The 15,579-nt window shown below is 38.2% G+C and overlaps 1 protein-coding gene across 6 annotated transcripts in view; it reads left to right on the top strand.

Annotated features, from left to right (window-relative positions):
• POLA1 (DNA polymerase alpha 1, catalytic subunit) overlaps positions 1-15,579 on the top strand; it is a 295,127-nt gene that overhangs the window by 23,044 nt on the left and 256,504 nt on the right. For all 6 annotated transcript variants that reach the window (XM_059883482.1, XM_005228356.5, NM_001206065.1 and 3 more), the window contains exons 13-18: positions 1,037-1,111; positions 2,068-2,206; positions 2,917-3,071; positions 7,769-7,853; positions 9,847-9,908; positions 11,955-12,044. In XM_059883482.1, the coding sequence (XP_059739465.1) occupies positions 1,037-1,111; positions 2,068-2,206; positions 2,917-3,071; positions 7,769-7,853; positions 9,847-9,908; positions 11,955-12,044 (606 nt within the window). The remainder of the gene's footprint in view (positions 1-1,036; positions 1,112-2,067; positions 2,207-2,916; positions 3,072-7,768; positions 7,854-9,846; positions 9,909-11,954; positions 12,045-15,579) is intronic.

Below are 15,579 nucleotides of genomic sequence, written 5' to 3'. Positions count from 1 at the left end.
GACTGGTGCTTTAAGTGCTAGCTCTACCACATCCTGGTCTGTGACCTTGGACGAGTGCTGAGTGACTTCTCTGGGCCTCTTTCTTCACCTGAGAAATGGGGCCCTGTTTCAAGAGCTGTTGGAAGAGTAAAGTCAGTTAATTGATATTGGATCAGTCCTTGGTGTATATAGCAAGCATTCAGTACAGGTATGCTGTAATTATAATGTTTATTACTAATTTTTCTAGCAAGATGGAGTTGCTTAGTATCAGTTCAGTTCAGTTCAGTCGCTCAGTCATGTCAGACTCTTTGCGACCCCATGAATCGCAGCACGCCAGGCCTCCCTGTCCATCACCAACTCCCAGAGTTCACTCAAACTCATGTCCATCGAGTCAGTGATGCCATCCAGCCATCTCATCCTGTTGTCCCCTTCTCCTCCTGCCCCCAGTCCCTCCCAGCATCAGAGTCTTTTCCAATGAGTCAACTCTTCGCATGAGGTGGCCAAAGTACTGGAGTTTCCGCTTTAGCATCATTCCTTCCAAAGAAATCCCAGGACTGATCTCTTTTAGGACGGACTGGTTGGATCTCCTTGCAGTCCAAGGGACTCTCAAGAGTCTTCTCCAACACCACAGTTCAAAAGCATCAATTCTTCGGTGCTCAGCTTTCTTCACAGTCCAACTCTCACATCCATACATGACCACAGGAAAAACCATAGCCTTGACTAGACGGACCTTTGTTGGCAAAGTAATGTCTCTGCTTTTCAATATGTTATCTAGGTTGGTCATAAGTTTTCTTCCAAGGAGTAAGCGTATCAAAGAGTAGCAAATGATTTAGTGCATCAACATTGTAAACATTTTTAATGTTTCATTGCCTCTCTTGAATGCAAATATATCTACATTCTCTAGTGTCCCACAGAAGTCTTAAACATTTTGTCACTAGGTATTTTTCATCCCAGATGAAAGGTGGGGAAAGATGCTTTTTTTGGTATATTTAATGCTTGTCAATTTAATTTTTGAAGTTTCTTTGTCTTAATGATTTTTAACTATCAACTTACCCAGGTAGTGGAAAAGAACTATGCTTTTGAGATACCTGATGTTCCGGAGAAATCTGAGTACTTGGAAGTTAGATACTCGGTAAGTCAAATAAAGAAAATGTTTCGATATATGGCAGAACCAATACAATATTGTAAAGTTTAAAAATAAAATAAAAAAAAAGAAAATGAATGGATTTGGGTTGAAAATGGCATTTTCCTATTTTTGAGTTTTCAGCTGGCTTTTAATTAGGAGTACTGGCAGGGCTCTTCAAACTCACAGTTCACTTAAGTGAACTTATAGTCATGAATAATTAAAATGAATTGAAATATGTAGACTATGGGTTATATTGCTTTCTCAGCTTTCAAGTATGCATTTGTAAAAAGATAAGTTGAAATGACACAACTGTTTTTCAAGTGGAACGAATGCACAAGATGGAGTTGAACATCATTAGTCTGTTGAAGTGTCCGTCTGAGCAGTGAAGAGGTGAGAGGAGAGCATCAGTAGTGTTGCCGTAGTGCTGCTCTTGCTCCCGTGACAGACAAGGTCACAAGGTCACTGCTGCAGGTTGTTAATTAACTGGGCTTTAACCTCTCTTTACTTCCGTTCTAGTGTTTTGATCTCATGATGTTGGAAAAGGGAAACTTAAGATTTGTCTGACAGTGGTGTTGTAAAGCACCATGGAAGCATTTTGAATGATTCTCACTCCCTTGCTTTCATTCTTATAATGGAGTTATACTTATTTGGCTATTCGTCAGTAAGGCATATACAGCTTTGGACAGAAATCCTCTTTTTAGGGAGCTTCTTGGCCCATTTTTCTTCTAATGGGTGTCATCAAGATGCATTATTTTGTCATTGTGATTTGTTTTTGTTTTGTGCTGTGAATTGTTTTGGATCTCATATGTGGCAAATTACATTTCATATATATCAAAGAGATTTCTTCCGGTGGTTCATAGAGAGGCTTTTGTTTATTTCAAATACAGAGTTTGGAAAATGTGAAGTAATAGTTTTAAGCAAAAAAAAAAAAAAAAGATTTTTTTTTTCTTTGCCTTTTTCAGGCTGAAATGCCACAGCTTCCTCAGGATTTGAAAGGAGAAACTTTTTCTCATGTATTTGGGACCAACACATCCAGCCTGGAACTGTTCTTAATGAATAGAAAGATCAAAGGACCTTGTTGGCTTGAAGTGAAAAATCCACGTAAGGAGACATTTACTTTCAGAATGCTCAGTAAATTGCTGATAGATGTGGTTTTTAGATGTTAAAGACTTGGGCTCTTAATTTCAGTGTGACCACTTCATTTTTTATGTTTGTTTCTTTAAGATTTTCCTTGAGGTTTTTTTGAAATCACTCTTGTTTTGATGCTTCACATTTTAATGGGAGGGAGACCTTAGTTAACCTAGACAGACATTCGGGCATGTCCTTCATTCTGTTGCTATCATTGTGGCCTTCCGACCTGGCTGACATGGCCTAGCTGTTCAATATGGTGAACTGCTTACTTCTGAAGGAGCGAAATTTCACTGCCCAGTGTGGCTAGTGTGTGTATGGTCTCTTACCTGGTGTTTTTCAGTATTTGCATTTATGATACTCTGTTTTGTCTTCATAAATTTCTTAAAACTTTGTTTTGGATTCCTCTAAGCAGTGTTTTTGTTCTTATAAACCTCTTTGGAGTCTTGGATTTTTTTGAAAAGTCTGATAAAGCTGTGGACTTTTTTCTCAGGAAAATGAACATGTGTGTACATACACACACGAAGATTTGTATACAATCCAATAATGTGGTTTATTGTTATTATAAGACCTTCTTAGTAGAAGGTAGGATTGAAGACCATCTCAGTTAATTACAGATGAATTATAATGGCTTTTCTTTTTCAGCAAATAGCTATTGATTTGTTGTATCTATTCTCTTTCAGAGCTCTTGAATCAGCCAATCAGTTGGTGTAAAGTTGAGGCAATGGTCTTGAAACCGGACCTGGTGAACGTAATTAAGGATGTTGGTCCTCCTCCAGTTGTGGTCATGTCTTTGAGCATGAAGACAATGCAGAATGCAAAGACACATGAAAATGAGGTAAAGAAATAGGGCAGATTTTGTACCTAGGCTTGGGGTACGATGCTTCTTGAAATTGTACAGTTCCTCTGTAAGGGAAGGTTGTTTTTTGTGGAAGGGAAAGAATACTAATTCACTGCCAAACTCCATTTTGAAGAATTAATTGAATTTATCTGATGTTGGAGCTTTTTTCCCCAAAAGACTTAAATTGCTGGACTGACTTTGTTTTTTAATTTTTTTTTTTATTTTGGAGAACTCCACATGGATATAGAATAATATAATCAACTCCTCTGTACCCATCACTCATATTCACCAGTTAGCAAGATTTTGTCACACTTGTTTATCACCCCCCCTTCTTTTTTTTCCTCCTGAAGTATTTTAAAGCTAATCTCAGACACTGATCATTTTACCCTTGTATACTTTGGTATGCATCCCTCAGAACATGCACACTTTTTTATAGAATACTATTTGTTGTTGTTGTTGTTCAGTTGCTAAGTCGTGTCCAACTCTTTGCAATCCCATGGACTGCAGCACTCCAGGCTCCTCTGTCCTCTGCTATCTTCTGGAGTTTACTCAAACTCATGTCCGTTGAGTCGGTGATGTCATCCAACCATCTCATCCCCTGTCGTCCCCTTTTCCTCCTGCTCTCAATCTTTTCCCAACATCAGGGTCTTCTCCAGTGAGTGGGCTCTTCACATCTGGTGGCCAAAGTATTGGAGCTTCAGCTTCAGAATCAGTCCTTCCATGAACATTCAGGGTTGATTTCCTTTAGGATTGACTGGTTTGATCTCCTTGTAGTCCAAGGGACTCTCAAGAGTCTTATCCGACACTACAATTCAAAGGCATCAGTTCTTTGGCCCTCAGACTTCTTTACTGTCCAGCTCTCACATCTGTACGTGACTATGGGAAAAATCATAGCTTTGACTATGTGGACCTGTGTTAGCAAAGTGATGTTTCTGCTTTTTAAGTTACTTATTTTTATAAATTTTTTGTTACTTATTTTTGCTTCCTCTTTTATGAAATATCATTATAAACTCATGGACTTTAAATATACTTAATATATTTCAATCTGTTGCAATCAATAATTTTTTTTATTTGCTGCTTAAATTGTCTCTCTTTGGTCAGTGGGAACTTCTTTATGTTTGCTTGTAAATCCTGTTGGCATTGATAGGGATCTTTTTTAACAGCAGGATTTTGGCAGTGTTTTTTCCTTTTGTATGTGATTTGAACTTTTAATAATAGTTGATATAGTAGATAGTTAATAGTTAAAGTGTTAGAGGAAAGTTTAATTAGTTTAAAAAGATCCTTCGTCCAGAGTGAGGTTTCTAAATACCATTTCCCAAGAAAGGAAATGGGGTTTTGTGAAGAAGTAGCTGATTCAGGGCAGTAATTGTCCAAGGTAAGCCTGGAACGTCTTGTTATACCAGGAGGCATGGACATTATTAAAATCTACTGAAGGTATGTCAGAAGGACTCAGGAAACAACTTGAATAGTTTCCTATGTCAAAGATGGAGCAATTTGAACATGTATAACTGCAACAGATTGAAACACATGACTTCATAATGATACTGTAAACACAGGACTACACTGTGAAGTAAGCTAGGGAACCAACTCATTATTTTGAAAACTGGTAAATGAATTGAATCAAACATTTATCTTGACTTTTTTGAACGTACATTGTACCTCAGGTAACCAAATGATCAGTGGAGGGAGGTTTAACTTTGTAGCTTTCCAGTTAGTAAATGATGAAGGAAGAATTGCATCTAGCTACTTTGCAATCCATAATGAGATAAATGATCTAGGTTTGATTTCCAGAGGCTGCTAATATCACTAGAATAGAGGTAATTAGACATGACGTGATAATTAGTGGTGGTGATGGTAGTTTAGTCCATGATGATCAGTAGCAACTCCAAAGAATTCTTGCCAAAAATTGAATCAGGTTTTGATTAAGCCTTCAAATATAAATATGAATATACAGGCAGTACAGAAACAGGAACATGTTAAATGACATTCTTGGGATACAAGCAGCGGAATTTATAATGAGGGACACTATGGGATAAAGCAACCCAGTTTCTTCAACAATAGAGAATTAATAGAAGCAGAAGATTTTAAGAAGAGGTGGCAAGAATACACAGAAGAACTGTACAAAAAAGAGCTTCACGACCCAGATAATCACGATGGTGTGTTCACTCACCTAGAGCCAGACATCCTGGAATGTGAAGTCAAGTGGGCCTTAGAAAGCATCACTATGAACAAAGCTAGTGGAGGTGATGGCATTCCAGTGGAGCTATTCCAAATCCTGAAAGATGATGCTGTGAAAGTGCTGCACTCAATATGCCAGCAAATTTGGAAAACTCAGCAGTGGCCACAGGACTGGAAAAGGTCAGTTTTCATTCCAATCCCAAAGAAAGGCAATGCCAAAGAATGCTCAAACTACCACACAATTGCACTCATCTCACACACTAGTAAAGTAATGCTCAAAATTCTCCAAGCCAGGCTTCAGCAATATGTGAACTGTGAACTTCCAGATGTTCAAGCTGGTTTTAGAAAAGGCAGAGGAACCGGAGATCAAATTGCCAACATCTGCTGGATCATGGAAAAAGCAAGAGAGTTCCAGAAAAACATCTATTTCTGCTTTATTGACTATGCCAAAGCCTGTGACTGTGTGGATCACCATAAACTGTGGAAAATTCTGAAGGAGATGGGCATACCAGACAACCTGACCTGCCTCTTGAGAAACCTGTATGCAGGTCAGGAAGCAACAATTAGAACTGGACGTGGAACAACAGACTGGTTCCAAATAGGCAAAGGAGTTCGTCAAGGCTGTATATTGTCACCCTGCTTATTTAACTTATATGCAGAGTACATCATGAGAAACGCTGGGCTGGAAGAAGCACAAGCTGGAATCCAGATTGCCGAGAGAAATATCAATAACCTCAGCTATGCAGATGACACCACCCTTATGGTAGAAAGTGAAGAACTAAATAGCCTCTTGATGAAAGTGAAAGAGAGTGAAAAAGTTGGCTTGAAACTCAACATTCTAAAAACTAAGATCATGGCATCTGGTCCCATCACTTCATGGGAAATAGATGGGGAAACAGTGTCAGACTTTATTTTTTTGGACTCCGAAAGCACTGCAGATGGTGACTGCAGCCATGAAATTAAAAGACGCTTACTCTTTGGAAGGAAGGTTATGACCAACCTAGACAGCATATTCAAAAGCAGAGATATTACTTTGCCAACAAAGGTCCGTCTAGTCAAGGCTATGGTTTTTCCAATGGTCATGTATGGATGTGAGAGTTGGACTGTGAAGAAAGCTGAGCGCTGAAGAATTGATGCTTTTGAACTGTGGTGTTGGAGAAGACTCTTGAGAGTCCCCTGGACTGCAAGGAGATCTAACCAGTCTATTCTAAAGGAGATGAATCCTGGGTGTTCATTGGAAGGACTGATGCTGAAGCTGAAGCTCCAGTGCTTTGGCCATCTCATGCGAAGAGTGGACTCATTGGAAAAGACCCTGATGCTGGGAGGGATTGGGGGCAGGAGGAGAAGGGGACAACAGAGGATGAGATGGCTGGATGGCATCACTGACTTGATGGACATGAGTTTGAGTGAACTCTGGGAGTTGGTGATGGACAGGGAGGCTTGGCGTGCTATGATTCATGGGGTCGCAAAGAGTCAGACATGACTGTGTAACTGAACTGAACTGGACTGAATAGATGGGGAGGAGTTGGGCTGAGACAGTTTTATTACATATCAACCAGTTGCAAAGTATGTTGATAAATACCGTTGAGAAAGTTGGGAAGACACAAGAATTTGAATCCTGCCAGGATATTTAATCAGGGCTTCCCTGATAGCTCAGTTAGTAAAGAATCCACCTGCAATGCAGGAGAGCCCACTTCAGTTCCTGGGTCAGGAAGATTCCCTGGAGAAGGGATAAACTACCCACTCCAGTATTCTTGGGTTTTCCTGGTGGCTCAGCTGGTAAAGGATCCACCTGCAATGCGGGAGACCTGGATTTGATCCCTGGGTTGCGAAGATCCCCTGGAGAAGGGAAAGGCTACCCACTCCAGTATTCTTGCCAAGAGAATTCCATGAACTACAGTCCCAAGGGGTCGTGAAGAGTTGAATGTGATTGAGCGACTTCATTTTCACTTTCAAGGAATCACTGTTTATTGACTTAGCTGGCATGATTGTATTGCATATGAAAAAACGTTTTTAAAGTAATGGCAGTCAACTGGGTGCAGTTTTAACCCTCCAGGGGACTTTTGGCCATATCTTGGACAGTTTTGATTGTCACAACATGGAGACTGGGGAGTGGGGAGTGATGCTGTTGGCAGCCAGGGGAGCTAAATTTCCCACAATGCACAGAGCAGCCCCAACAACAAAGAATTATTTGGCCTAAAATGTCCACAGTGCTGAGGTAGAGAAACATTTTATTCATATATGAGAAACTGCTGAATTATTTCTGGATAAAGTGATAGGTATGGATTTTGCGTCAAAATAATGTGGGGTAGGGCTGTTTATGAGTTGATAATTTAAGCTGGATGGTTAGTATATGAGAGTTGATTTTATTATTTAATTTTTTATTTAAATACTTTCGTAATAAAAGTTAAAATATTCTTATGGATTAAAATCTATATCTTTTTATGTTCTTGGTGGTTTTGGTGAGAATGCAGACGACATAGTAGGTGTCTGATAAGTAATTTTCTTCTCTGCAGATTATTGCTGTGTCAGCGTTGGTCCATCACAGCTTTGCATTAGATAAAGCACCCCCACAGCCTCCCTTTCAGTCACACTTCTGCGGTATGTATTTTAAGCTGGTTTACTAATGGTTTAATTTTTGTTTTTCTTGTTTTTTTCTCCAGCTGTTGGTCAGTAACTTCAAAAAAATATTTTCAAGGGTAACTAGTTTATACTGCTAAGCAAATTTTTTTTTTACATTGAAGTATAGTTGATTTACCATATTGTGTTAATTTCAGGTGTATAAGAAGATGATTCACTTTTACATATATATATCTCTTCAGATTATTTTCTATTATAGGTTATTATAAGATATTTGACATAATTTTCTGTGTTACGCAGTAAATCCTTGTTGATCTGTTTTATGCATGGTAGTTTATTAATCCCATACTTTAAATTTATCATACTCTTATGTATTTGTCTATTCTTTTTTTTAAGATTTAATCTTTTATAAACTTAGAAAATTGAGGTATAACTGACATGTAGAATTAGTTTCAGATGTACAACATAATGATGCCATATTTGTATATGTAGCAAAATGATCACTACAATAAGTCTCATTAACGTCCATCACTGTACTTAGAATTTTTTTCCCTTGGTGATGAGAACTTCTGCGATTTTCTCTTTTAGCAACTTTCAAATATACTGTCCAGGATTATTAACTGTAGTAACCATGCTGTACATTGCATACCCAGGGCTTATTTAGTTTATAACTAATTGTACCCTTCACCTGTTTCATGCAACCCCCTCGGACTCTACCACTGTCTGTTTTCTGTATCTATGAGCTCATTTTTGTCATTTTCTTTTGTTTTTTGAATCTACATTTAAGTGAGATCATATATTTATTTTTCTCTGTCTTATTTCTCTTAGCATAATGCTCTCTAGATCCATCTGTGTTCTTGCAAATGACAAGTCACTGTTTTCATTATTTTCAGATAAATACTCAGAAGTGGAATTGCTGGATTATATGGTTGTTCTGTTTTTACGTTTTTGAGGAAACTCCATACTGTTTTCCACAGTGACTGCATCAGTTTACATTCCCAGCAACTGTGCACAAGGATTTCCTTTTCTCTCCATCCTCTCCAACACTTGTTATCTCCTCTCTTTTTGATAATAACATTCCTAACAGGTGTGGGGTAACATCTCATTGTGGTTTTGGATTTCTCTGATGATTTGTGGTGTTGAGTATCCTTTCCTGTATCTGGTGTCCATCTATATAATGGCTGTTCAGCTCTTCTGTCCATTTTTTGATTATTTTTTTGTTGTTATATGCATTTTTTAAAATATATATTTTGGATATTAATGCCTTATCAGATATATGATTTGCAAATATTTTTTCCCATTCAGTGGGTTGCCTTTGCATTTTGTTGATGATTTCTTTTGATGTGTAGAACTTTGTACCTTGGTGTAGTCCTACTTGTTTATTTTTGCTTTTGGTGCCTTTGGTTTTGGTGTCAAATCCAAAAAGTCATTGCTAAGACTGATGTCAAGGAGCTTACTGCCTATGTTTTCTTCTAGGAGTTACATGGTTTCTGGTCTTGTATTCAGGTTTTTAATCCATTTTGAGTTAGTTTTTTGTGTATGGTATAAGGTAGTGGTCCAGTTTTTAATTGTTTTGTATATGGCTGTCCAGTTTTCCCAATGTACTTTTTTGAAGAGATTGTCCTTTCTCTATTGTATAATTGGCTCCTTTGTCATAAATTAATTGACTATGTTATGCAGTATGTTAAGTTTATTTCTGGGCTCTCTTTTCTGGTCCATTGTTCTATATGTCTTTTTATGCCTGTACCATACTGTTTTCATTACTGTAGCTTTGTAATATAGTTTGAAATCAAGGTATGTGGTGCCTCCTGCTTTGTTCTTTCTCAAGTTTGCTTTGGCTATTCAAGGTCTAACGTGATTCCATATGAGTTTTAGGATAGTTTGTTTTGGTGATTCTTTAGACATTAAGGAGAATTTATATTAAGACAGTTTCCATTCAGAGACATTCAGTGTATGTGTACTTGAAATTGGACGAAGACAGGTGTTAGAATCTTTATTTTTTTCCTTTTTACAGTTGTGTCTAAACCAAAGGACTGCATTTTTCCATATGATTTCAAAGAAAGCATTAAAGAAAAGGTAAAGAACTCATTCATTCCTTTTAAACATGAAATATCTCTTTGTTTAAAAAGAGAAGAAGAGAATGCTGTGGATTAGTAGAAATAAGCTGTTTTCTGTGTTAATTTGTTAGACCTATTCTTGTTAGATTGGACTATGGCATTAACCCATTAAAAATGTTTAACAGTGTTTAAATGTTTCACCTCCTGGAAATAATAGGATTTGACACCTTATTAATAGATGAGGGTCTCAAACCCTCCTTCAGATAGCTTAACTGGAAGCTTTTCCAAAATTTCATGATGACTTGATTACTGTTTTGGGTAAAGTATTGGTTAAAGCCTGCCCCACCCTCTCACCCTCACCTCACTAGCTGGAAGGAAGTCAAGAGAAGTTGAGGATGCTGTGGATATTAAAGGTGACATTTATTGGGAAGGTTGGTGTGGGATGGCTGTATTTGATTAGTGATCTCTAAGCTCCCAGTATACTCCATGAAGAAGTTTTCATGGATCCTTAATAAAATGGTGGAGGTGGGAGGAATAGTATAATATGAGTTTTTCATAAAAGTTCAGTTCAGTTGCTCAGTCGTGTCTGGACTGTAGCACACCAGGCCTCCCTGCCCATCACCAATTCCTGGAGTTTACTCAAACTCATGTCCATTGAGTCGGTGATGCCATCCAACCATCTCATCTTCTGTCATCCCCTTCTCCTCCTGCCCTCAATCTTTCCCAGCATCAGGGTCTTTTCAAATGAGTCAGTTCTTCCAACCAGGTGGCCCAAGTATTGGAGTTTCAGCTTCAGCATCAATCCTTCCAATGAATATTCAGGACTGATTTCCTTTAGGATGGACTGGTTGGATCTCCTTGCAGTCCAAGGGACTTTGAAGAATCTCCTCCAACACCACAGTTCAAAAGCATCAATTCTTCAGTGCTCAGCTTTCTTTATAGTCCAACTCTCACATCCATATATGACTACTGGAAAAACCATAGCTTTGACTAGATGGACCTTTGTTGGCAAAGTAATGTCTCTGCTTTTTAATATGCTGTCTAGGTTGGTTATAACTTTTCTTCCAAGGAGTAAGCGTCTTTTAATTTCATGGCTGCAGTCACTATCTGCAGTGATTTTGGAGCCCCAAAAAATAAAGTCTGTCAGACTTCATAAAAGTAAATGTATTCAATACAAAGAATTTCATTTTTGGAGAGGATGTTTTTTCCTTTATGAAATGCCTCTGTTGGTAAATTTGTAGGTTATTTTTGTTTTTTTAATGTCTTCACTTGACAAAATTAATAGCAACCTTACTGGGTTCCACTTACTTAAAATTGGTTTGAGAAGTCCAGTAGTCTGGGGGTACTATTGGATCAGGCTGTTATTTGTAAAGTGCCCTGAATTAGTAAGTAAAATGATCTAGGAAAATTCTATTAGAGTCAAACTGACATTTTTTTAGCTGAGCTGGTTGTAGTAAACATAGCCAGCAACTTAATTTTAAGAGTCTTAATAAAGTACATCTTTTGAATACCTGATTTCTGTTCAGTTGTGGAAGCCTTTTGTGTGTAGCTAGGTTTTATTTATACTTATGATGCTTATAGTTCTTACATGTATGTTTGTTTTTAGTCTAGTTTCTTATTTATGGGTTTTTATACTGCTATTTCGGATTAGTTTCTACAGTCCTTGGGATCTCTTTATGTGGTAAATACATAAATAGCAAAGTGTACCAGGAATTATATAGGAAAGTAAATAATGTTTTTGATAGGTTCTCTGATTCTGAGGCTATAAAACGTGTCCACATGCACAAGCATGTCCCTGTGGAGGGACATTTCTGCACTTGATAGTGCTCAGTACTTAAAATCTTGCTTCATTCACAGGCTTATTAGCCTAATGAGCTCCTCAGAGATTTTTGTGCAAGTATTACTGTGAAATCTAGAATCAGGAATTTCATTGCTGCATTTTGCTTTGAAATGCATGTTTTGTTTTTTTTTTAAACCGTAAGCAATCTTAACCGTGCTTAAGCAGGAAGCCAGGGAATAGTATTTGAGAGTAAAGATAAGTGACTGGTATGTTTTTCTCTAACAGAATGTGAAGGTTGAGGTTGCTGCCACGGAAAGAACACTGCTAGGTTTTTTCCTTGCAAAAGTTCACAAAATTGATCCTGATATCATTGTGGTAAGTAGATCTTTGATCATGTCTTGGTGAAGCTCTTGATTCTTTAGTTCTTTTCAGTGTGCCTTGATTGGTACTTTTTGAGCAACAGAGTCTTTTCAGAGTGAAATGACCTTGTAAACTGGTAGGAATTCATCTACTTTCTGCTAACAGAAAGGAGAAAAACCCCAGCCCACTACAAGATAGTTTTTCTCCCCTCTAATAGAAAAACAACTCATGAATTACTCTTGGAGTTTAGGATACTCCTGTTACTTGCAGTTAGAGAGCTGCCTGGAAGAAAAGTAAACTCATGTCAACTGTTAATAGCTTCAAAATTTTGGCATAGAGGCCCAGCTGTATAGTGGTCACAGGAGTGAATTCCTTTGGTTTGGTGCATATCCCCCAAATTTAAGTGTTTTAATTTTATGAGCCCAGTGGGTCTCTGTGACATATTCTTTTGAGAGATCATGGCTAGGAGTCTTTTTTTATCTTGATGACGAATATACTCCTACTAAATAATAAGAGGTCATAAAATAATTCATTAAGTTCTTTGCCCCAGTTCCAAAGAGTCCTAAAACAACATCGTGCTTTGTTTCCTCTAAACATAGGTTTTAGGACTTAGGTTGTAGATGCCTCGATAGGAGTTCTGCCTTTTGTCTTGGGTTAATAGAGCAGTCTAATTATACCATGCTTTTGGGATTTTTGGAGGGAAGTAATATAAATTCCTGTATTTTAAGTGTAATAGCAGTAATTTAGTTACATGGAAGCCTTGTGAAAAATGTTTGCCATACGTTTCTGTGTTCATTTTTGTTCTTGAACCCCTTTCTTGATGAAGTACCAAGAGCCTATAGGTTGTTACCAGTGTCTCTGTACCCGCTTCCCTAACAATCTTTCAAGACCCATCTTGAAAGCGCTAGGAAGATTCTGTCCACAGTGCCCTCCTGCTGTCCTCTGGCAAAGCACCAGGCCTACATCCAGTCTACTAGCATTCTCCCTCTTGGGCCCCAAGGAGATATCATGGCATCTAGGGGTAGCTGGCCTACCTTAGGGTGTTAGAGCAAAGACTGTGAGAAATCTGAACCAGAATGAAAGAATCCTAACATGGGTTTGAGTCCCTAATCCCAGGCATGAGAATTTGGAAATGAGACTTGCTAATGTCCTTTGGGTCTCTGAGTTTAATAGACAAACTTACCATCAATATAGTGGTATGTATCTTTAATTAAAATTAATAACAAGTGAATCTGTTTATTAGTTGATTTTAAACTTCATATAGTTTATTTTGCTAGTTCAGTTCAGTCACTCAGTCATGTCCGACTCTTTCCAACCCCATGAACTGCAGCACGCCAGGCCTCCCTGTCCATCACCAACTCCTGGAGTTTACCCAAACTCATGTCCATTGAGTCAGTGATGCCATCTAACCATCTCATCCTCTGTCGTCCCATTCTCCTCCTACCTTCAATCTTTCCCAAATCAGGTCTTTTCAAATGAGTCAGCTCTTTGCATGAGGTGGCCAAAATATTGGAGTTTCAGCCTCAACATCAGTCCTTCCAATGAACACCCAGGACTGATTTCCTTTGGGATCGATTGGTTGGATCTCCTTGCAGTCCAAGGGACTCTCAAGAGTCTTCTCCAACACCACAGTTCAAAAGCATTAGCGCTCAGCTTCTTTATAGTCCAACTCTCACATCCATACTGTTGACAAAGTAATGGCTCTGCTTTTTAATATGCTGTCTAGGTTGGTCATAACTTTCCTTCCAAGGAGTAAGCATCTTTTAATTTCATGGCTGCAGTCACCATCTGCAGTGATTTTGGAGCCCCCAAAAAATAAAGTCAGCCACTGTTTCCACTGTTTCCCCATCTGTTTGCCATGAAGTGATGGGACCAGATGCCATGATCTTAGTTTTTAGAATGTTGAGTTTTAAGCCAACTTTTTCACTCTCCTCTTTCACTTTCATTAAAAGGCTCTTTAGTTCTTCACTTTCTGCCATAAGGGTGGTGTCATCTGCATATCTGAGGTTATTGATATTTCTCCCGGCAATCTGGATTCCAGCTTGTGCTTCTTCCAGCCCAGCGTTTCTCATGATGTACTCTGCATATAAGTTAAATAAGCAGGGTGACAATATACAGCCTTGACGAACTCCTTTTCCTATTTGGAACCAGTCTGTTGTTCCATGTCCAGTTCTAACTGTTGCTTCCTGACCTGCATACAAGTTTCTCAAGAGGCAGATCAGGTGGTCTGGTATCCACAGTTTATTGTGATCCACACAGTCAAAGGCTTTGGCATAGTCAATGAAGCAGAAATAGATGTTTTTCTGAAACTCTTGCTTTTTCGATGATCCAGCGCACGTTGGCAATTTGATCTCTGGTTCCTCTGCCTTTTCTAAAACCAGCTTGAACATCTGGAAATTCACTGTTCACGTTTTGCTGAAGCCTGGCTTGGAGAATTTTGAGCATTACTTTACTAGCGTGTGAGATGAGTGCAATTGTGTGGTAGTTTGAGCATTCTTTGGCATTGCCTTTGGGATTGGAATGAAAACTGACCTTTTCCAGTCCTGGGGCCACTGCTGAGTTTTCCAAATTTGCTGACATATTGGGTGCAGCACCTTCACAGAATCATCTTTTAGGATTTGAAATAGCTCCACTGGAATGCCATCACCTCCACTAGCTTTGTTAGTAGTGATACTTCCTAAGGCCTACTTGACTTCACACTCCAGGATGTCTGGGTCTAGGTGAGTGATCACACCATCGTGATTATCTGGGTCGTGAAGATCTTTTTTATACAGTTCTTCTGTGTATTCTTTCCACCTCTTCTTAATATCTTTTGCTTCTGTTAGGTCCATACCATTTCTGTCCTTTATTGATCCCAAGTTTGTATGAAATATTCCCTTGGTATCTCTAATTTTCTTGAAGAGATCTCTTGTCTTTCCTATTCTAGAATAAGCATAATTCACATGATGGAAATTATTAGTACAGACTTGGAAAATATGGTTATCTTTTTGAGTTTTTTTTTTTACTCAGGATAGTTTTGTTTCAGTGTTTTTAACAAGTTTCTTATTTGAACTATGGAGTGATATCTTTATTTTGTTGCATGTTGATTAAAAGTCAAAATCAGTTGTGTTTGAACTCAGTTCTTTAAGAAGAAACTGGATGTACTTCCCGAGTTTTCTAAGAAGTGTATGTAAACTGTCATACAACATAGCTGGGTTCTTGGTTGTTAAGGAAGTAAAATGAAATTATTTGAATACAGCTTCTACTGATGACCTGAAAAGTATGGAACATTAAAATTTGCATTTTTCTGAGAGACTGTGAGGTGTAAGTTGCAAATTAAAAGACATCATATGAACCTGGCATCAATTAGAATAAAATAAAGTTTATTCCAGCAATCTGCTTAGCAGCCTTGTTAATGTCAAGGCTAATGAATGCTGCTGATGAATAAATTCCTGAAGAAGAAAGGACCCCAGTCGGAGGTAAGCTCATGATGCCTTCAATTAGAGACCAGAAAAAGAAAGGGCAGAGAAATTCTATGCATTATGATGATAAATCCTTAGTTTGTGTTTCT

The sequence above is a fragment of the Bos taurus genome, chromosome X, assembly GCF_002263795.3.
Source record: "Bos taurus isolate L1 Dominette 01449 registration number 42190680 breed Hereford chromosome X, ARS-UCD2.0, whole genome shotgun sequence".
Taxonomy (NCBI): domain Eukaryota; kingdom Metazoa; phylum Chordata; class Mammalia; order Artiodactyla; family Bovidae; genus Bos; species Bos taurus.
This window is presented reverse-complemented; position numbering and strand designations above follow the sequence as displayed.